The sequence below is a fragment of the Sphaeramia orbicularis genome, chromosome 8, assembly GCF_902148855.1.
Source record: "Sphaeramia orbicularis chromosome 8, fSphaOr1.1, whole genome shotgun sequence".
NCBI classification, from domain to species: Eukaryota; Metazoa; Chordata; class Actinopteri; order Kurtiformes; family Apogonidae; genus Sphaeramia; species Sphaeramia orbicularis.
In genome coordinates, this window is record NC_043964.1 from 7,517,833 (window position 1) to 7,540,288 (window position 22,456).

Sequence of the window (22,456 nt, forward strand, 5' to 3'; positions counted from 1 at the left end):
ACTGAAGTTCAGAACACGAGTCTGGACCGAAATGGAGGACAATACAGCAAACGCAACAGCCAACCTTCAAATCTACACAGTACATGTAGTTTTTATTCTAATTCACCAAGAAGTGAACGGTAGAGAACGTCAGAACCACAATTAAAAATGATGGATGATATAAAGAACCCATAGAACCACAAACACCTAGAGAACCAACTGGTTTCAGAGCTGAGTGTTACGTTGACCTGAAGCCTTCATAAACACCATGAACAAAAGGGTTCATGTAGAACCTTCAGGTCCAGCTGACCCATAAATAACCTTCATTCAGAAGCAGAAACCAGAACTGGAAACAAATACTGGGTCCACATTCAGGTTTTGGTTTAATGATGTTCAGGGTTCAGGTTTAGGGGGAGGATCCGGACCAGACTAAGGGACCAGGATAGAGGGAGGAGGACTGGACTGAAGGAGAAGAAACTGGGTCTGAAACCACAAGAACCCACAAGAAACAACAGGAAGAAACTACAGAACAGTTGAAACAGCTGAAATTAGTTGGAAACAGTTGAAAAAAGCTCCAACAGTTGAAAGCAGTTGAAAACCACTGAAAACAGTTTAAACAGTTGAATACAGTTGGAAACGGTTGAAACAGTTGAAGTGCCGTGTTTGTCCGTGTTGTATGTCGGGGCTGTTCGGTGTCTAACTGCTAAAGACCTGGGTTCCCATCACGGCTTTGATTGACAGGCCGCCATTCCACTGCCGTCTCCATAGGAACACATCCAAACACCAGTTTGTCTGCGGTGAAAGCTCGTCTGTACACTGAGAGTCAATAAACACCGTCGACCGCCCTGTGCAAACACCCTCCACAGCTCTGATTTACCCCACCCCGCACCGCACCGCTCTGCCCTCCCCCGCCTCCGGCCAATCACAGCGTCTCACTTGAGGAGGGGGTGGGCCTGCGCTTCCCACACCACGTCACCAGGCTGTAATTAATGCGAAGAATCTGAATCTGTCATAGTTTAATCAAAGTTTGGCCTGTTCTTTTATTAATAAATTAACTGAACATATATTTATTTTATTTTATTTTGTATATTGTATTAAATGTCAGAGGACTGAGGGTGATCCCTGAGGGACTCCGTTACAGCAGAAGATCTAGACTTGGAGTGTGTCTTTAAAGAGTTAACAGCTCAAATCAAACATCCCTGTCTCTGTTGGTTGACAGACCCCCCCCCCCCCCCCCCCCCCCCAGCCCCTCCCCTTCCCCTGTTGTCAGTGGAGGAAGCAGCAGAGCTCTGTGATTGGCCAGTTCGTCTGTAGGAATGTGACAGTGAGAGTAGGAATGTCAGCTGTAACTCAGTCTGTTAATGTGTACAGATTATGTGATGGTGTGGGGGGGGTCGGAGGTCAGGGTGCCTGTGGAGAGGGTCGTGACTTGCTGTGTCTGAGGTGGTGGAGGGGTCGGGGCAGGTGTGAACAGGTCTCAGACTGACAGGTGAAGGCGGTCGCACATGACAAAACACAAGGAACACAAAGACATGGATGGGACAGACTGACAAACTACAGCTCCCATGATGCTTTGGTGCATGTTCTACACACCCTGGAAGCTGCTGTACCTTCCAGAGTTGAATTCAGACTGAGATGAAGTGATGACGTTTGTTTTTCTGTCGGTTTTGTCATGAACTTTTTTAGTTTTTGACATGATTTTCTGTGATTTTCTGAAAATAATCACCTCTAATCAATAATCAGTGACAGATTAACTTTAATGTGATGTGGAAGCACGTGAATTTGATCCCAGAATCTGGATGAGAAAAGAAAAAATAAGTCAATATCAGTCAGTTTATCAATAATTTCAGGGTTTTTTTTCAATGTTGAATCTTTATTTAAGTTTAAAAGCTGATTTTTAGTTTATGGTTAATTTATAAAAGATGCAACAAAATAAAAATTCACCTTTTTTTCCCTAAATCCAACTAAATATCACTTTTTTTTTTTTTTGGTTCTAATTTGCATCATTTTTTCTTCACGTTCGTGTGTTTGGCTGGGTCTAATAGATGATAAATCGTAGATAACGTACAGATGACTCCATATATTCCCTGCACATGTCTGTTTAATCAGCCGTTTCAAAGCAGAACAGAGGAGGTAAAAATAGTTCCATTAATAAAGAAGCAGCCTCAGTTTAAGGAGACACACTGGTGCATTGTGGGACGGTGGCGTTGGTTGGTCCTGGAGGCGGAGCCACTGCTGCCTTCAGGCTCCTCTTCCTCTAATGACTAGAGCTCAGGCTGCGTTCGAGTGCAGCGTGGATGTCTGAGTGCTCGTCCATTTACTGTCGGAGCTGCCGCTGGCGCCGACTCCGAGTCCGACTCTGAAAACCCGCAGAGGTTACGCAATGCGAAAAATGTAAAATAAAGCCCATCAAATCCCCCCCATGTCTTTATTCTGTCCAGTGACTTTCACTGACGTCTGGTTTATTTACACACAAACACTGAACGCCTGGAGCTGTGTTTCCTCTGGTCACATGTCACTCAACACGCCGACATGTGACACGTGACATCAGCAGCTTCCATTAAACTGGGACCAAGAAAGAACTTTTATCCAGTTTTACGCTGTTAAACCCCCCCCCCCCCCCCCCACAAATGATAACAAACTTCATGTGAAAACCTTATTTTCAGATTCAGTGTCTTTCAGTCATTTTTCTTGTTTTAAATTATTATCATTTGAATTGGGCTGATTTGTTTCATTGAATATTTTATTGTTGTTTATTGTTTGTTTTTATCACCATGGAAAACCATTGAATCCATGGGTTTATTAACTTTATATTTACTGATTTTACCTCCAAAAATGTCTGTTATTTTGCAAATGAGGCCTTTACCTCAGTAAAGAAATAATAATAATAGTGATAATAATAATAATAATAATGATAACAATAATAATAATAATGATGATAACAACAACAATAATAATGATGATAATGATAATAATAATAATAACAATAATAATGATAATAATAATAACAATAATAATAATAGTATGTGAGGCTTTAGGAAAGAAAAATCACATTTAGATGATAAATTAAATGCTAATACTTGATTGTTACAGTAAACATTAATTAATGCAGTAATAAGCATCAATTAACAGTTAATTAACTGTTAACTAATGTGTTGATTACTGTCTGTTCATGATCAATGAAGTATTTATTGATTATTTACCTCAATTAGTGGTAATTGCATTAACTAACCCTTAATTAACTGTTAATTATTTTTACTAGTGTATGTTTTTTTTTTTATCCTGGACCAAAACTTGTTTCCTTTAAACAACTGCTTTAAATGACTGTGAACTTCACATTAACATTAATTATCAGATATTTATTGATTGTTTACACATATTAATCAAAGAGCTGTGTTACCTTGGCCCTCTCTGACTGCAGTCCTCTCTGTCTGTGCCGTGACCTTTGACCCCAGGTTTTCGGCGCTGCACCACGCCGCTCTGACCGGAACCACGGAGCTGCTGTCGGCGCTGCTGGAGGCCCAGGCCAGCGTGGACATCAAGGACAGCAACGGTGAGTCCCGCCCACCGGCCAATCAGAGGCCGGCCCCATCCACAGCTGCAGCCTCCAGTCACGTGATGCATGCTGCGTTCGCTGTCCATCTGTTAATCTGGTCGACTCAGTCTGAAGTTATTTATGATGAATGTGAGGAAAACAAACAAACATCACAGGGTGAAGTCATGAGACGAACCAACACTAGTTCAGTACAAACCACACTCCCTAAACACCTGGGACCAACCACGCCCCCTAAACCCCTGGGACCAGGGTGTCAAATGTAGATAAACCCACAGACAATCATCAGTCCGTCCTGTAAACCCATGTTCTACTCAGAAAACAGCCCCTCAAACTGACTGTGCATGTGTTGTTGTTGTTTACTGTTTGTTGTTTGTTGTGTTCAGGGATGCGTCCTCTCCACTACGCCGCCTGGCAGGGTAAAGCCGACTCTGTCCTGATGCTGCTTCGAGCCGCAGCGTCAGTCAACGGCGTTTCTCTGGACGGACACATCCCTCTGCATCTGGCTGCTCAGTACGGACACTATGAAGTGGTGAGTATCGCATGATATGACACGATACGATACAACATGACACAATACGATATGATATGATATGACATGACACGATACGATACAATATTACAGGACACAATATGATACAATACGATATGGCACGATACAATATGATACAATACGATATTCCACAACACAATATGACACGACACGATATGATATAATATAATATGACATGACATGATATATGATATGATATGATACAACATGACATGACATAATATGATACGATATAATATGACATGATATGATACAATATGATATTACACAACATGATATGACACGACATGATATGATATAATATAATATGACATGACATGATATATGATATGATACGACATGACACGATATATGATATGATACAATATGACATGATATAGGATATGATACGATATGATGCAATATGACACGATATGATACGATATATGATATGATACGATTTGATATGACATGGTCTGATATGACACAATATGGCATGATACGATATGACACGATACAGTATGATATGATATGACATGATATAATATGACATGATACAATATGACACAATACAATGTGACACGATATATGATATGATGCGATACAGTATGACATGAGGCCCTTTCCCACCACAGGAACTTTTGCAGGAACTTTCTGTATTACCCTGAACTTTCAGAGTTCCTGGTGCGTTTCCACCGAAAATTACCCTGGTAACTGACCCTCCCCCGGCCCCAAATTTACCCCGAAGAAGTTCCTGGTACAGAGGTAGTACTTTTCAGATTATCAGGAACTTTAAGGGGTGGAGCTGTGTTCTGCAGAACACTGAGTGGTGGACTAGACTAACAGCATTTCTGCATTCTGTTCACCGCCAATATTTAACTCATTTAATTTCCACAAGCTTTGCATTTTGATAATTCGGAAAATGGACCAAAAGAGAAGCTACAACAAGTGGACGGACGACGAGGAAATTCAGACGGACTTTGAATCGCCGACACGAAACGAGCGAGTAAAAGCTGTCGGAGCCAAATATAAGACACAAGCCTAAAGAAATACGAGGAAAGAAGAAGAAATTTATGCAGGATTAAAAGAAACTAAAGGACCACAACGGTCGCAGTGGATCTGACTGTCGAACAAACCAATGGTATGTATATCAGAAATATTCACTGTTTAGTTGGTTCCATGCTGTAACAGTAGTCAGTGGCATCAGCTGTTTAGTCAGAAGTGAAGTCCGGTTAACCTAATACTAACTGGTTAACAGTCTGACTCTAAACCTAAATCACAGAACGGGATGTATTCGTGTTGTCGCCGTGAGCTGAACACTGGTTTATTCTATATGTTTTGTGATTTCCACCTGAAATGGACCGGACGGACTCACGTCTTTTTCTGAACCTGCGGCTCGTTTGTGTCCTCGTCAATCATCTACTACTGTTTACAACGGCCCAGGTTAGACAGGTCACATGTCACATCACACTGGTAGGAATGTGTCATCATGTGTTCTGTTATTCATTTTAGCATTTTATTACTTTTCCTGTAGGAAAGCGAAAAAGGGACCAGGACCATGGAGTTCCAGACAGGCTGTCCTGGACCAGCTGGACCAGACCCTGGTCCAAAAGCCTGAACCTTTCACACATGTTTATTTCCCTTTTAATCTTAAGGCACCTTTGTTTTGTTTCAATTTTTAATAAAAAAAAAAATCTAACCTAATACTATCTGTTCATTTACAAGGCATCAAAATATAAGTATAAGTACTTTTATCAGTAATATGCAGTTGAATTAAATGCAGGCATTTGAGTAAATCTGTCTGACTTTAGGTTGAACCTGGACTATATCTGCAAAACAATAGAAATGAAACAGAACCATCCATTACACTTAAAGTTAGATGTGATTTAGTTTAAGGAATGAGAAGTTGAAAATACATGTTCTACCATTTTTAAATACAAATTAAGGGTATGTAATGATGGTTAACTTCATTTAAAATGTATTCCAGATGGATTAAGTGATTCAACAACCAGTAAAATGTTAAACCCAACCCATCCACTTACAGTACTTTGTCATTTTATTGAACTAGAGGTCAGTTTGTGAATGTACATGAACTGGACTACAGTTTCTGTTACTGATCCCTCATATATCATCAACCTGATTTGAATAAATTACCCTGAACTTTCGGGTGCGGTGGAAACGCAGTTACCAGGAACTTTTTTACTCCAAAAAGTTCCTGGTAAATAAGTTCCTGGTAATAAAGTTCCTGGGCCTTTTGGTGGGAAAGGGCCTATGGTATGAGTTGATACGATACAATATGATATGGTATGACATGATGCGAAATGACACGATACGATATGACACGATATATGATATGATACGATACGATATGCTATGGTATGATATGATACAATATGACACAATACAATATGACACAAAACGACATGACACGACAGGATATGATACAGCACTATATGATACGACACAATATGTCACAACACGATACATCACGATATGACACAGCACTATATGACGCAATACGATATGTTCTTACCGTTTTCTGTGTGTTGTCGTCATTGTTCTCGTCCCTATCTGTGCGTTGTTGTTGTTGTTGTTGTTGTTGTTGTTGTTGTTGTCCTCATGCCTGTGCTCTGTGTCGTTGCAGTCTGAGATGCTGCTGCAGCATCAGTCCAACCCATGTTTGGTGAATAAGGTGAAGAAGACTCCACTGGACCTGGCCTGTGAGTTTGGACGAGTTAAGGTGAGAAACAACACACACACACACAGACACACACACAGAAAGATACACATGTGTGAGACAATAATGAGGAAAATAATCTTGTTTTATTTTTTGTTAATTTTGTTGTATATTTTACTCAGTTTTGTTGTTTTTTGTCCATTTTGTTGACTGTTGTATTCTTTCTTATCTGTTTGTTATATTTTCTATTTATTTGTTTGGTCAGTTTTTGTTTTTTTGTTTTTTTCATTTTTTGTTTATGTTGTTGACAAACAGAGAAAATCATCTTCTTTTAGTATGTTTTATTAATTTTGTCATATATCTGGTCCATCAGAATGACAATCAACTTAAATTCATCTTGTTCGGTTTGTCTGAATGTTATGGACGACAGTTTTACTTTTACTCGTCCGAAGCTTCTGTTTTTTTCTAAAACGCGTCCCAGCTGATGTGGAGGTGGAGTGGGCAGGTCCCTGCTGTAGTGGAGGTGGAGTGGGTGGGTCCCTGCTGTAGTGGAGGTGGAGTGGTCGGATCCAAGCTGATGTGGAGGTGGAGTGGGTGGGTCCCTGCTGTAGTGGACATGGAGTGGGCGGGTCCCAGTTGTAGTGGAGGTGAAGTGGGCCGGCCCCAGCTGATGTGGAGGTGGACTGGGCCGGTCCCAGCTGTAGTGGGCGGGTCCCAGCTGTAGTGGGCCAGTCCCAGCTGTAGTGGGTGGTCCCAGCTGTGGTGGGCAGGTCCCAGCTGTAGTGGAGGTGGAGTGGGCGGGTCCCTGCTGTAGTGGGTGGTCCCAGCTTTGGTGGGCCAGTCCCAACTGATGTGGAGGTGGAATGGGCGGATCCCTGCTGTAGTGGGCGAGTCCCAGGTTTAGTGGGCGGTCCCAGCTGTAGTGGGCCTGTCCCAGCTGTGGTGAGCCGGCTGGCCTCAGCTGTGGTGGGCTGGTCCCAGGTGTAGTGGACGGTTCCAGCTATAGTGGGCGGTCCCAGCTGTAGTGGGGCAGTGCCAGCTGATGTGGGCCGGTTCCAGCTGTAGGGGGTCAGTCCCAGCTGTAGTGGGTTGGTCCCAACTGTAGTGGACGGTCCCACCTGTAGTGGGGCAGTCCCAGCTGATGTGGGCTGGTTCCAGCTGTAGTGGGAGGTCCCAGCTGTAGTGGGTCGGTCCCAGCTGTGGTGGACGGTCCCAGCTGATGTGAGCTGGCTGGACTCAGCTGTGGTGGGCCGGTCCAAGATGTAGTGGACGGTCCCAGCTGTAGTGGGGCAGTCCCAGCTGATGTGGGCTGGTTCCAGCTGTAGTGGGAGGTCCCAGCTGTAGGGGGTCGGTCCCAGCTGCAGTGGGTCGGTCCCAGCTGTCGTGGACGGTCCCAGCTGTAGTGGGCAGTCCCAGCTGTAGTGGGGCAGTCCCAGCTGATGTGGGCTGGTTCCAGCTGTAGTGGGAGGTCCCAGCTGTAGGGTGTCGGTCCCAGTTGTAGTGGGCGGGTCCCAGTTGTAGTGGGCGGTCCCAGCTGTAGTGGACGGGTCCCAGCTGTAGTGGGCGGTCCCAGCTGATGCATCTATGTTTAGGTCCAGGGCGTTGTCACGGCAGCTGCTCCTCTTGGACGCTGCTCAGCTTCTATTTTATGTCCTGGTGGAAAAACCTGGGAAACACTGACGAACAGCCACGAAAACTGAACAGAAGACACGAGTGTGACACAGAACAGGTGGACGACGACATAAATATACAGTAAAAACCATAAAGACACAAAGAATGATTTAACATGACCTTTGACCCCAAGAAACAACACAAACATCTAACAGGAGTCCAATCAAACAGGGTTAGTTTGGGTGTTTTAGTCACTGTTCATTATTGTAATCATTTTTGTTCATTTGGTTGATTATTCATTCATTTTATTTGTTATTTTAGTCATTTTATTAGTTATGTTATTCACTTTGTTGATTATTTTGGTCATTTTATTAATTATATCATTCATTTTGTGATTAATTTGTTATTTTTGTTGATTATTTTGTTTATTTTTTGTTTTGTTCATTTTGTTTATTGTTTTGTTCTTGTTTATTTCTGTTGATCTTTCTTTCATTTTGGTTCATTTTCTCGATTACTTTATTCACTTTGTTGATCATTACAGGTTTTTTCTTTAATATTTTAGTAATTTTGTTAATTATGTTATTATTTACTTGGTGATTATTTTATTTATTTTGTTAATTTTTCTTCATTTTGTTGGATACTTTGTTCTGTTTTGTTAATTTTGGTGATTATTTTATCTATCATTTTGTTGAATGTATTACTAATTTTGTGATTAATTAGTTGATTTTTGTTGGTTTTGCTGATTATTTGGGCCATTTTTTCCTTTATTTTTTGCCATTTTTTGTTAAATTTTGCCTCATGTTGATTTTTTTTTTTTTTTAAGTTTAAGTCTTAGTTTAGTCTTAGTTCAGTCCAGTTTCTTCCTGGTATCATCTCTAATATAAAACTGGGACAGGACTGTGTATGTTCTGTAAAATAAAACTGAAATCAGTCGCATCCACATCCAACCTGATGAAAAAAAGACAACGTCAGATCATAAAAATGACAGATTTTATTTTTTGTTTTTATTTTTCTCTTGTATTTTCATTTGAGATCCTTGACCTTTGACCTCAACTGATATTATTGACAGTTGTAATGACCCCACCATCTTTTTTCCTACCTAGTTCTGTGTCATGTGACCTTTGACCTTCCTGACCTCTGACGTTTGACCTCCGTCAGGTGGCCCAGCTGTTGCTCAGCAGTAACATGGTGGTGGCGTTACTGGAAGGAGAGAGGAAGGAGCAGACAGACTCCGCCTTCACCACACCGCTGCACCTCGCCGCCCGCAACGGACACAAAGACATCATCCGGTAAGACCCGCCCCCCCATAGGCCCCGCCCACCTGGGCCGGTGTCTGGTCAGCTGACTGGGTCTGCTGTGGTTTCCAGGTTACTGCTGAACGCTGGCATCGACATCAACAAAACCACCAAGTCTGGAACGGCGCTGCACGAAGCCTCACTGTACGGGAAGACGGAGGTGGTGCGCCTCCTGCTGGACGTGAGTCAACGACCCCTCACACCCACAGTCTGGGTCAGATTATCATTGGACGGTAGAGTAGAGTAGAGGGGCTTATACTCTGACACTCGACTGGTCTCAGAAAATTGTTATTATTATTATTATTATTATTATTATTATTATTATTATCATTACATAGTCATTTTGTCGTTGATGAAGCACTGACTCATATTTAACCAGTTCTACTTTTACGTCAGTTCACAAGTGAATATTTATCTCTATTTAACCTGTTCATTAAGTGATTTATCAGCATTTATTCTAATTTTACCTGTTGTATTTTACATTTTTTTCAGTGTAAATCCTGTATTTTTCTATATTTAATTCACTGATCATGTAGATGTTCATTAAAGCTCAGAGTAAATTTAAAGGTTATTACATAAATACATGGAAAACTGAAGAAAAAGTGACTTTTCAGCCAAATCTATCATTAACTAGAAGCACTCGGAGAGCGCAGACCTCGCTGATCAGTGGCCCCCCCCGTGGGCCCCCCCACCCCCGATCACCACCAAAATTTAATCATTTCTTCCTTATCCCATTTCCAACAAACCCTGAAAATTTCATCCAAATCTGTCCATAACTTTTTGAGTTATGTTGCACACTAACGGACAGACAAACAAACAAACAGACAAACAAACCCTGGCAAAAACATAACCTCCTTGGCGGAGGTAATAATTAATAAAACAACCCTTTTATGTGGATGATACTGTCACATATGTTCCATTTTCCAAACAGCCTTAAGTTTTAATGCATTTCGGGCGAATCAAGGGTCACATTTTAGGACTTTATCATCACTATCATGTCAAAACTTGCTGGATTTTATTTATTTATTTATTTATTTATTTATTTATTTGCACATCACAAACAAGAAAAAAAACGACAAAACAAAAAAAATTTTAACACAAGTAACACCGTTGTGCAGGAGAGGATAGAAGCCAAAAAAGGCAATAAAAATAAACAATACACAGAAAAAAAATACAATATAACTGAAATAATAATCAAAAGTTACAAAAAAAATACAAATCAAATGATAAAAAGCCTTATATTTTCAGTCCTTTTCAGATATGTTTTTTAATAATGATAAAGAAGATGTTGATTAAAGTTCAGGTCGAAGATTATTATTATTAAAGATGTGGTCCACATCTAATGTGGTCCATATTTGACAGAATACTTATGTACGGATGATAACATTTACTAGAATATGGTGTCAGATAAATGCGAAAAACAGAAGACGACATAAAAAAGGACATGAGTGAAGTGACCGTGTTTGGACATGAAAAGTTCGAACAGTTGTCGGTGTGTTTCCAGGCTGGCGTGGACGTGAACATCCGAAACACCTACAACCAGACGGCGCTGGACATCGTCAACCAGTTCACCACGTCGCACGCCAGCAGGGACATCAAACAGCTGCTGCGAGGTCAGCAAACAACACTTTAACAAACTTCAGATGACGACATTAGAGAGTCAGCTGATTGGTTTAATGAACAGCAAAACGGAGCCATTTGTTAACTTTTAAAACCTTTCTGTCATTTTTGTTGTGTTCTGTTTTTCTTTTCTACCTCCGTGTTCGTGTCCTGGAAGCTCGGCGTCGTCGTCATTTTACTTTTATAGATTTATTCCAACCAGGCAAACTGTCAGATGAAGTGTTTCCATGGTAACCGGAGACTCGAGCATCTTCTAAAAGAAAAACGTCTAGATTCCGGTGATGGACCCGGTACCTGCAGATCTGGGTCAGACTGGTCTGAAACTGTCCTCTGAAACTGCCCTCTGTCTGCTGTTGTCTTCATGTGGAACAGACACATTAGTAGTTCATGGTGAACTTGTGTCCTCTGGTGGAGTTTGTCAGCATCTGTAAACAGGAGGGAAAGTGTTGAAATGGGGTCATTATTCCCTCAGTACGTTCCCACAGGAGCTTCAAAGGCTGGTGGATTACAACTGTGTTCACCCTTTGAAGCCCACAGTCTGAGGTTGAAACAGTTAAACGTCAGCTTCAGGTGGACGAGTAGAGGGGGGTTCCCCCAGAGGACGAGAAGTGGGTTAAAGACGGTTATTGAAGACCACATGTCCTGACGAAGACCAAAACGAGATCAAAACAACAGTCAAACCCACAGTTTACAACAGTCTGTGTGTGTGTGTGTGTGTGTGTCTGTGTGTGTGTATGTGTCAGATTAGACTGTTTACATCAGGGGTCACCAATCCTAGTCCTCGAGGGCCTGAATCCTGCATGTTTTAGATGTATCCTTCTTCCAACACACCTGATTCAAATGCTAAGCCTATCATCAAGCTCTGCAGAAGCCTGATAATGACCGTCACCTGTGCTGGAAGAGGGAAACATCTAAAACATGCAGGATACTGGCCCTCGAGGACCAGGATTGGTGACCCCTGGTTTACATGGTCAATAATAATCAGATATTGATCAGAGTATAAGTGTAAAGGGGGTCAGTGTGATCCAGGTCCATCTGTAGACCTCCATCTGAACATACATGAATGTAAATAGATACATGAAGGGGTCTAAGATGGTGCCCTGAGGAACCCCATTATCAGTGGAATCAAACACAGATTTATGATCAGTACTGATCTGATAACTCCACTGACCAGATACTGATCAGAGTATTGATGATGTTGTAAACGGTATTTCATATGTTTAGAATACGATGAGCAGAAAGTACAGTTTTTGTGTTGAATTTATCTCAGAAAAGGAAAACTCTGTCTGAACTGGTTCGGTTCTTCCTGTTTTCAGATGCGACGGGGGTGCTGCAGGTCCGAGCTCTGAAGGATTATTGGAACATCCATGACCCGACGGCGCTCAACATCCGAGCGGGTGACATCATTATGGTGAGACGGCCACGCCCCCTTCGCCTCTGTCTGACATCCAACTGAGTCATCGTTTCCGATCGCACAGACGAATTCAAACATTTATAGGATGAGTGGAGTCAGACTTAGACCAGGGTCAGACCTGGATCCATGTTCAGACCTGAACCAGTGTCAGACCTGGACCAGGGTCAGACCTGAACCAGTGTCAGACCTGGACCAGAGTCAGACCTGGATCCATGTTCAGACCTGAACCAGAGTCAGACCTGGACTCATGCTCAGACCTGTACCAGAGTCAGACCTGGATCCATGCTCAGACCTGTACCAGTCCTGTTACTGTAACTAAAGCAGCTCCGATAATCCACTAGTTCTGGATCCAGGTCTGTGTGTCCACCACAGAAGACCTGCAGAAGAACCAGCACAAATACTGACGAGAACAGAAACCAGAGGATGTGTTCAGGGACCAGGGCAAAAGACCTGTGGACAGAAAAGGAGGAGTTTAACCTGTAAGGTGTCCATGTAACGTGTCCCTGTAAACTGTCTGTGTCTCCGTCGGCAGGTGATGGAGCAGCACATGGACGGCCGTTGGAAGGGACACATCCACGACAGCCAACGGGGGACGGACAGAGTGGGCTTCTTCCCCCCGTCCATTGTGGAGGTCATCAGCAGACGAAACGGTGAGTCCATCTGAGAGGACGCTGTCTGTTCCAACACCACCATCCATCAGAGACCATCATGGACATAGAGACGTGTCCTGAAGCCGTTTAGGTCGGATGGACACGGGTCATTAGGTCATGTGGTCAGTGTTAGAATCCGCAGACTGGACCTGAGGACGGACACTAACCTGTCCACAGACTGGACCTGAGGATAGACACTGACCTGTCCACAGACTGGACCTGAGGACGGACGGACACTGACCTGTCCACAGACTGGACCTGAGGACAGACCGACACTGACCTGTCCATAGACTGGACCTGAGGATGGACACTGACCTGTCCATAGACTGGACCTGAGGACAGACCGACACTGACCTGTCCATAGACTGGACCTGAGGATGGACACTGACCTGTCCATAGACTGGACCTGAGGACAGACCGACACTGACCTGTCCATAGACTGGACCTGAGGATGGACACTGACCTGTCCACAGACTGGACCTGGGCGTCTCTGTCCTCTTTGCTCTTTTACAGCATTTGTCATTGGTCTTCTGTTTGTCTTCTGTTTGTCTTCTGTCTTCTGTTTGTCTTTTGTTTGTCGTTTGTCTTCTGCCTGTTTTCTGTTTGTCTTCTCTGTTTTCTGTTTGTCTTCTCTGTCTTCTGTTTGTCTTCTGTCTGTTTTCTGTCTGTCTTCTGTTTGTCTTTTGTTTGTCTTCTGCCTGTCTTCTGTTTGTCTTCTGTCTGTTTTCTGTCTGTCTTCTGTTTGTCTTTTGTTTGTCTTCTGTCTGTCTTCTGTTTGTCTTCTGTCTGTTTTCTGTCTGTCTTCTGTTTGTCTTTTGTTTGTCTTCTGCCTGTCTTCTGTTTGTCTTCTGTCTGTTTTCTGTCTGTCTTCTGTTTGTCTTTTGTTTGTCGTTTGTTTGTCTTCTGTCTGTCTTTTGTTTGTCTTTTGTTTGTCTTGTCTGGCTCATTTTCTTCTTCCGTCTTTTCCATCATCTTCATTTTGTTGCGTATTTCTGTCCTTTTCTTCTTCTTTTGTCTTTTATATCATTTTTTCTGTTGTTTTTTTTGTCTTTTCTTGTCTTTAATGTTTCATCTTGTTTTTCTTTCGTCTTCTTGTTTCATTTTCATTTCATGCATTCTTTTCTTATTGTTAAATTTTTCCGGTTGTCATTCTGTCGCATCTTTTACGATGTTTTCCTCTTTTTGTCTTTACTTCTTTTCCATCGTCTTCATTTTGTCGTTTGCTTTCTACTTGTTTCGTCTTTCTCATCTTTTTTTATCCTCCTTGTTTTTTCTCTGTTCTTGTCGTCGGTCTTTCATCTTTCTGCATCTTTGGTCGTTTCTGTTGTTTTTCTTTAGTTTTTTTGTTGTTTTCGTGGTCTTTGTCATCTCTGTACACTTCCACCTGTCATATTTGGCCGTGGCATTTCCATAGCAACAGGAGGAGACATCCTGTGGCGTCCGTCCTCGTGTCCAGTCTGTGGTCTTTTTAGTTCAGACCAATGGGTGTCGACTTCTCTACCGACCAATCACTAATCCGCTGCTTGAGTCCATTCCATGCTCCGCCTCCCACCTCCATCATCCACATAATGACCTCTGACCTCTAACCATCAGCCCCGCCCCCCTGACCCTAACCCTAACCCTAACCCTCCTGGTCCTGTAGGGGGCACCCTGTCCCGCCACGCCTCCCTGCCCACCCAGCGCCAGCAGCTGCTGTCCAGAGCCCCCCTGTCCTCCAGCCTCAGCTCCGCCCCCCAGACCGACGACTCCTACACCCTGTATGCCCCGCCCACCCACGTGGTGCTGCCGCTGGCCAACGGCCTCGCCGCTAACGCAGGTAGAGCACGCTAATGACACGCAACATCACGCAAATATAGGTAGAGCACGACAAAAACACACAAATACAGGTAGAACACAACAAAAAACACGCAAATACAGGTAGAACACAACAAAAAACACGCAAATACAAGTAGAACACAACAAAAACATGTAAATACAGGTAGACCACAACAAAAAACATGCAAATACAAGTAGAACACAACAAAAAACACACAAATACAAGTAGAACATGACAAAAACGCGTAAATACATGTAGAACACGACAAAAAACACGCAAATACAAGTAGAACATGACAAAAAACACACAAATACAACTAGAACATGACAAAAAACACGTAAATACAGGTAAAACACAACAAAAAACATGCAAATTCACTGGAGTAGAACACACAGATATTAACACTAATGTAACTGCATGACTTTCCTCAAGTGTCCCGTTTCTGTCCCATTTCAGTCCTGTTTTGGTCCTGTTTCAGTCCTGTGTCTGTGCCATTTCCGTGGCATTTCTGTCTCGTTTCCATCCCGTTTCTGTCCTGTTTCAGTCCCGTTTCAGTCCTGTTTCTGTCTGTCCCGTTTCTGTCCCGTTTCCATCCTGTTTCCATCCTCTTTGCTTCATGTTCTTGGACAAACCGTTAACTTACTTGAAACTGAAGGAAACTGTCGGTTCTTCAGTTTGAGGTTGACTGTGGTTTTTCTTTGTCACATTGTCAGTGTTTATGGACCAGGTCTGGCCTGTTCCGGTCTTTAAACCATGACCCTGGTCCAGTATCTGAGGAACCATATTTATATGTTCTATGTTTTTGTGGTTCTTATAGTCGGGATCTTATCCATTTACCTGGTTTTCACTGTTCAGTTGTTTTCGGGTTCTTCAGCCTGATGGAACATCCAGTCATTGGTCCAAAGTGTGTCCACTTGGTCCTTCAACAGAACCAGGGCTGAGTTCTAGTCCACCTGGTAGAACCGGATCACAGCCAACGGAGGTTTCACTGGGTTCAGATTAAAAGTCTGCAGGTCCAATTAAAGCCTGTAGACTTTGGTTTTAGAGCCTGGTTTAGAACCCAGAAGAACATCAGTAGAACCAGGACTAACCCAATGGAGGAGGTTCTGACCCGGATCCATGGAACGGTTCAGGACGTTGGGTCTGTTTCAGTGTTTGTTAATTTTCTCTTATTTACCAAGTTCTAAAGGTTAGAACTGAAGAACCACAAGGACTAAAAGAACCAACGACGCCTCATATAAAGTTTAGAACGTTTACGGTTTGAGTTTATGGATCAAATACAAACGGAACCACAGCAGCTGACACCGAACTAAAACTGAATTATTATTATTATTATTATTATTATTACTAGTAGTAGTAGTAGTAGTATTTTACCCCTTTTTTTGAATACATTTAGCTGTAGATGTTTGATTTCAGTCCATTTAACTCTTTCATACATGAATTATCAGGAACATTGGTCCAGATCTTTTTCCTTATTTGTCTTTGGAAAAAACCCAATGCAGATGAATTGTTTCTGAACCTGTTTTTTCTTGTAGTTCCATAAACGTCCACCAGTCTGAACACATCAGTTTAAATATGGATTCAACAAACCAACGTCAGAACATGAAGAAAACTATGAAATAAGAGTCAGGGAGGTGTTTCTTGATGTAGAAGGAGTTCCCTGATATTCATGGGAGGGTCAGTGTTTAGGACTTCCTGTCGGCCATCTTGGTTAGGAGTAAAAAAATAAATCTGCACTTCCCCACCTGTCCACCAGGTGTCAGTGTCTGTGCTGATGTGTCCACTGTGTCAGCTGATATGAAATAAACCCATGAATAAACAGGAGAAGATCTGGAGAACATCTGGAGAACAGAGGAACCCTGGACATTAAAGGGTTCCCCAGACCTTCTCAGTTCCTTCTTGTTTTGCTGTTTGTGACTTTGGTTTCCTGTCGACTCATGTGACTCTGGTTCTGGTTCTGGTGTGGGTCTGGACGTCCTCAGTCGGTCTTTGTGTCTGATAGGTGTGTCCCCAAGCCGGTCCCGGTCCGGGTGTCCCTTTGAGGACATCTGGGTCCTCAGGGACTCGTGTCATGGTAAGAGCCTCCAGCGACCCCTGACCCCCTCCCCCCAAACCCTCCCCCCTGGCTGCCCCGGCTCTGCGCTCTGCCTCAGGACCCGACACACTCAGGCCACGCCCCCAAAGACGCCACGTTGTCCACGGTGGCGCGTGTCTTCGTCTCAGACTAAAGCCTGGTTTTCTACAGCGGGAACCAGAGTTTTTATTTGTAGGCACTGTGGGGGCGGGACTTCTGGTGAGAAACATTTCCGATTGGTCCATACACTGTTCAGCACATTTATGAAAAAGAGGAAATTCAGCAGCTGTGAAAGAAAACCATGTTTAAAAACAAATTTGAACGCAATGATTAATGTAGAAACAGAAAAACAAGTTTAGTTTAGCTCAGTTTAGATTAGTTTAGTCCAGTGTAGTTTAGTTTAGTTTAATTTAGTCTACTTTAGTTCAGTCTAGTTATTTTAGTCTAGTCTAGCTTAGTTTAGTCCAGTTATTTTAGTCTAGTTTAGTTTAGTTTAGCCTAGTTTAGTCCAGTTTAGTTTAATTTAGTTCAATTCAGTCTACTTTAGTTTAGTTTAGTCTAGTTATTTTAGTCTAGTTTAGTTTAGTTTAGCCTAGTTTAGTCCAGTTTAGTTTAGTTCAATTTAGTCTACTTTAGTTTAGTTTAGTCTAGTTATTTTAGTCTAGTCTAGCTTAGTTTAGTTTAGTTTAGTCAGATTTAGGTCCAGACTAATTTCCATTTTTCATCCCAGAGTTCACGACTACCCATCACATGATAGGCTCCTCAAATCATATGTAGGCTCCTCCCATCACGTCATCTCAGGTCATTTATTTAAAACTGAAAAATCTGAAAAACTTGATCAATCTAAATCAGCTGACGGTGGTTGTTGCATACGCCAGCGCCCCCTGGGGGTGTGGTCCTGGTGTGTCGGGTTCACTCGTGCTGTCTGATTGGCTGCTTCGGGCTGAGTCCGTCATGTGACCCGGTTTAGTCCAGGCTTCGTCATGTGTTTGATGGTTTTCAGTCACATGATTAACGTCACCTTCATGGTCAACGCCGTTTGTCGAGTTCTCGCCTCTCGACTCGTCGTTAGGGTTGTCCTGCTGCTCTGCACAGCTTTTACCCACAATCCCGCATCACGCCGCACCTGGCAGATCCTCCGCCGCCTCTGACGCCCTGGCTCATCTTTCCTGACGCCGACGTGACAGTTTGACCGATTTAAAGACATTTTACTGTCATCGTTTCAGCAGGAGATCGGAACAGCGTGGGCAGCACCGGCAGCGTGGGGAGCACCCGGAGCGCCGGCAGCGGCCAGAGCACGGAGAGCAACAGCGCCCCCAACGGACTGCAGCACAGCGCCGGTCACCATGACAACGGCAGCAAGGTACAACCTCACACCGGTCACCACGACAACACGACACCTGTCACCATGACAACATGACAACATATCACCATGACAACATCAGTAAGGTACAATGCAATACTGGTCGCCACAACACCCGTCACCATGATAACTCTGGTAACCATGACAACGAGGTACGACACAACACCGTTCAGTTTGACAACCCCAACAAAGTAGATCACAATACTGGTCTCCATGGTGACACACATCACCAGTCACCATAGCAACCTAGCGAAGTTCCAAACAACACCATCACCGCTGTTGTTTCATTCAGATAAAGGAGAAAAAATATGAATGAGACTAAAAAGGATGTAAATGTTAATATTAATAAATAAACTGACAAAAAAAGCAAAAATTTCCAATAGAAGGAAACTCCCTGATGTTCACGGGTCTTTATAAAGTCTAAACTGTTCTTTAGGGGTGAATGTTGGTTTTTATGTGAAATCAATCATATTAACTTAAATTCCTATAATTTGTCATATTGTTGAGTTCAAACCCTCCGTCCTGGATGTAGATGTTTCTGTGTTCACACGAATAAAGAGAATGATCGTCCACTTTGATGAAACCATATCAGTGACTGTTGACGAGTGTCGTTTTAACTCTGTTTGGTTTGGATTAAAAAGTGACAAATATCTGTGAAATCGATTTGATTGTAGATTTGAGTTGGATGGAACCTGTGCATGTTCTAAACAGACTGCGTTCATTTAAAGGGGTCATAAACTGACAGATCTGTGGTTCTTCGTTCATTTAAAGGGTTCTTAAAGTCCTCTGTCCTGTTTTCATTGTGGTCTGGGTTTGTCTTTGTGCAGACGACGCCCTCTGCTGGAGACTCTGGACACAACGACCTCAGCTCACAGCCTGATCATCCACCAGGTCACTTCCCGTTTACTGTTTACTGAACACACGTTAACGCCACATTTAGCTCAATATTCGTCTGTTTAACCTTTAACGCTTTATGGACATTTGCATTTAATGAGTTACAGACAAGTTTATCTGTGATGTTTTTATTATCAGTGGCTCAGATTTTTCAAATGGAATCTGTAGGTTCACCTGTTGACCTCTGTGTCATGTGACCTCAGGTGGGACTCCACGGCGGCAGACGGTGACGGTTCAGAGAGCAGCAGAACAGAGTTTCTCTCAGCAGTTTGTTCGACCTCAGCAGCTGCTGGAGGGGAAGGTAAACTGAAGAAACACTGAAGAAACTGAAAAAACACTAAACAGACACTAAATAGGGAGAAAAAACACCAAACAAACAGAAAAAACACTGATGGTTCAGACTCAACATAATAAACCTTGGCATTAGTTTTATTCTGTTCTGGATTTTAACAAACAGATTATCCACTGATCCATAGAAGAAAGACAACTACAACAACAACATGTTAAAAAAAAGACAAACACCATCAATACAGAGGTTTAACTGAACAGATTCAACTGTCACATGACCCCAGTAAACCCTGAAATAACTGATGGATCAAACCATAAAACCAACGGATGAACCAACTGTGGCTTTGATCAGAATTAACACCAAGTTCACAGGATAAGTTTAACTCTGGGTTTGTTTAGTTGTTTTCTACCTGTTAAACTCAGGTTGTTTACTCTTTTTCTACCTGTTTAATTCAGGTTTTTTACTCTTTTTCTACCTGTTAAACTCTGGGTTGTTTACTCTTTTTCTACCTGTTAAACTCAGGTTGTTTACTCTTTTTCTACCTGTTTAATTCAGGTTGTTTACTCTTTTTCTACCTGTTTAACTCAGGTTGTTTACTCTTTTTCTACTTGTTAAACTCAGGTTGTTTACTGTTTTTCTACCTGTTTAATTCAGGTTGTTTACTATTTTTCTACCTGTTTAACTCAGGTTGTTTACTCTTTTTCTACCTGTTTAATTCAGGTTGTTTACTCTTTTTCTACCTGTTAAACTCTGGGTTGTTTACTCTTTTTCTACCTGTTAAACTCAGGTTGTTTACTCTTTTTCTACCTGTTTAATTCAGGTTGTTTACTCTTTTTCTACTTGTTTAATTCAGGTTTTTTACTCTTTTTCTACCTGTTAAACCTCTGGGTTGTTTACTCTTTTTCTACCTGTTAACTCTGGGTTGTTTACTCTTTTTCTACGTGTTAAACTCAGGTTGTTTACTCTTTTTCTACCTGTTAAACTCTGGGTTGTTTACTCTTTTTCTACGTGTTAAACTCAGGTTGTTTACTCTTTTTCTACCTGTTAAACTCTGGGTTGTTTACTCTTTTTCTACCTGTTATACTCAGGTTGTTTACTCTTTTTCTACCTGTTAAACTCAGGTTGTTTACTTGTTTACTACCTGTTAAACTCAGGTTTGTGTTGTGTTCCAGGACGCCGAGGCCATCTACCAGTGGCTCAGTGAGTTCCAGTTGGACCAGTACACTGCCAACTTCCTTGGTGCCGGTTATGATGTCCCAACCATCAGCAGGATGACTCCAGAGGTGAATGCAGTAGTATCAGTGTTTCAGCTGAAGAACTGAGCGTACGTGGTTGTTACGGCGATGACATTGTTGTGTTCATTTACTGACCGGTTGATGTTCCGTCTGAAGGACCTGACCGCCATTGGAGTCACCAAACCAGGACACCGGAAGAAGATCTCCATCGAGATCAACAACCTGAACATCCCTGAGTGGCTGCCGGAGTACATTCCAGTAAGAGTCCGTCTGTTTAAGGGTCTTTAAGGGTTAAAGGTGTACATTTGGGTCTTTAAGGGTTAAAGGCGGACGTTTGGGTCTTTAAGGGTTAAAGGTGTACATTTGGGTCTTTAAGGGTTAAAGGCGGACGTTTGGGTCTTTAAGGGTTAAAGGTGTACATTTGGGTCTTTAAGGGTTAAAGGCGGACGTTTGGGTCTTTAAGGGTTAAAGGTGTACATTTGGGTCTTTAAGGGTTAAAGGCGGACGTTTGGGTCTTTAAGGGTTAAAGACGGACATTTGAGTCTTTAAGGGTTAAAGATTCATCCTCCAGGACACGTTTCAAACCATTAACACAGATGAATGTTTGTAGTTAAACCATTTTTTGAAGCTTTTTCTGTGACCGTGGTGCATGATGGGAAAATGCCGTTGTCTGACCTGCTGGTGTTTGGTGTCTCAGTTGGATCTGGGCGAGTGGCTCAGTGCCATCGGACTCCCTCAGTATCACAAGAAACTGTCTGAAAACGGCTACGACTCCATCAACATCGTCAAAGATCTGACATGGGAGGACCTGCAGGAGATCGGCATCACCAAACTGGGTGAGGACATGTCAGCGGTTCGCTCAGTTATTGGACAGCAGACAGACGTTTGTGGACGCCCCCATGCATTAGTCTTTTATTACATTAAGAATCACTGTGAAGTCGTCAAACTGTGTCCATTACTGTCCCATTCTCCTTCTGCACATGCTCAGTTCATCCGAGGTCAAAACTGGGTGTTTCAGCAGATAATGAAACATGTCCAGGACACGACGTGGAAAATTTACTGTCATGTAGTTTTGTTACAGTTTCTTTTAAACAACAAACCAAACAAATCATGTGCATGAGTTTGTTTGTTTTATGCAGCTACACTTGTAGAAACAAAAAAATATCGTGATATTTGAAATACTGTAAAATTTTAAGGGTGTCCAAAAACTTTTTCCCAATACTGTAGTTTTCTGTCAGTTCTTTTTCATTCACGTTTTCCTGTTGTTTCATTATTTCTTTGCTTGTTTATGTAAAGAACTGGGCCAAAGACAGAGCCCTGTGGAACTCCTTCTGTTTTTATCTTGTCACATCCCTGTACATCATTTATGCAGAGTCAAAATCAGACACAAAGATGATCATAAATGTGTTCTGGTCCATAAATAATTCTACGTCTCTGAATTTGAAGCGTTTGTG

At 42.4% G+C, this 22,456-nt stretch overlaps 1 protein-coding gene across 7 annotated transcripts in view; it reads left to right on the forward strand.

The window, feature by feature from the left end:
- Positions 1-22,456, forward strand: part of LOC115423746 (caskin-2-like) — a 53,435-nt gene that overhangs the window by 25,869 nt on the left and 5,110 nt on the right. For 4 of the 7 annotated variants that reach the window (XM_030140764.1, XM_030140766.1, XM_030140768.1 and 1 more), the window contains exons 4-19: positions 3,435-3,532; positions 3,919-4,064; positions 6,709-6,804; positions 9,511-9,641; positions 9,720-9,828; positions 11,152-11,260; positions 12,584-12,678; positions 13,214-13,331; positions 14,974-15,147; positions 17,150-17,221; positions 18,448-18,584; positions 19,412-19,475; positions 19,682-19,779; positions 20,940-21,050; positions 21,159-21,260; positions 21,700-21,838. In XM_030140764.1, coding sequence (XP_029996624.1) covers positions 3,435-3,532; positions 3,919-4,064; positions 6,709-6,804; positions 9,511-9,641; positions 9,720-9,828; positions 11,152-11,260; positions 12,584-12,678; positions 13,214-13,331; positions 14,974-15,147; positions 17,150-17,221; positions 18,448-18,584; positions 19,412-19,475; positions 19,682-19,779; positions 20,940-21,050; positions 21,159-21,260; positions 21,700-21,838 — 1,799 coding nt within the window. The remainder of the gene's footprint in view (positions 1-3,434; positions 3,533-3,918; positions 4,065-6,708; positions 6,805-9,510; positions 9,642-9,719; positions 9,829-11,151; positions 11,261-12,583; positions 12,679-13,213; positions 13,332-14,973; positions 15,148-17,149; positions 17,222-18,447; positions 18,585-19,411; positions 19,476-19,681; positions 19,780-20,939; positions 21,051-21,158; positions 21,261-21,699; positions 21,839-22,456) is intronic. The other 3 variants (XM_030140765.1, XM_030140770.1, XM_030140771.1) reach the window with 3 other exon arrangements.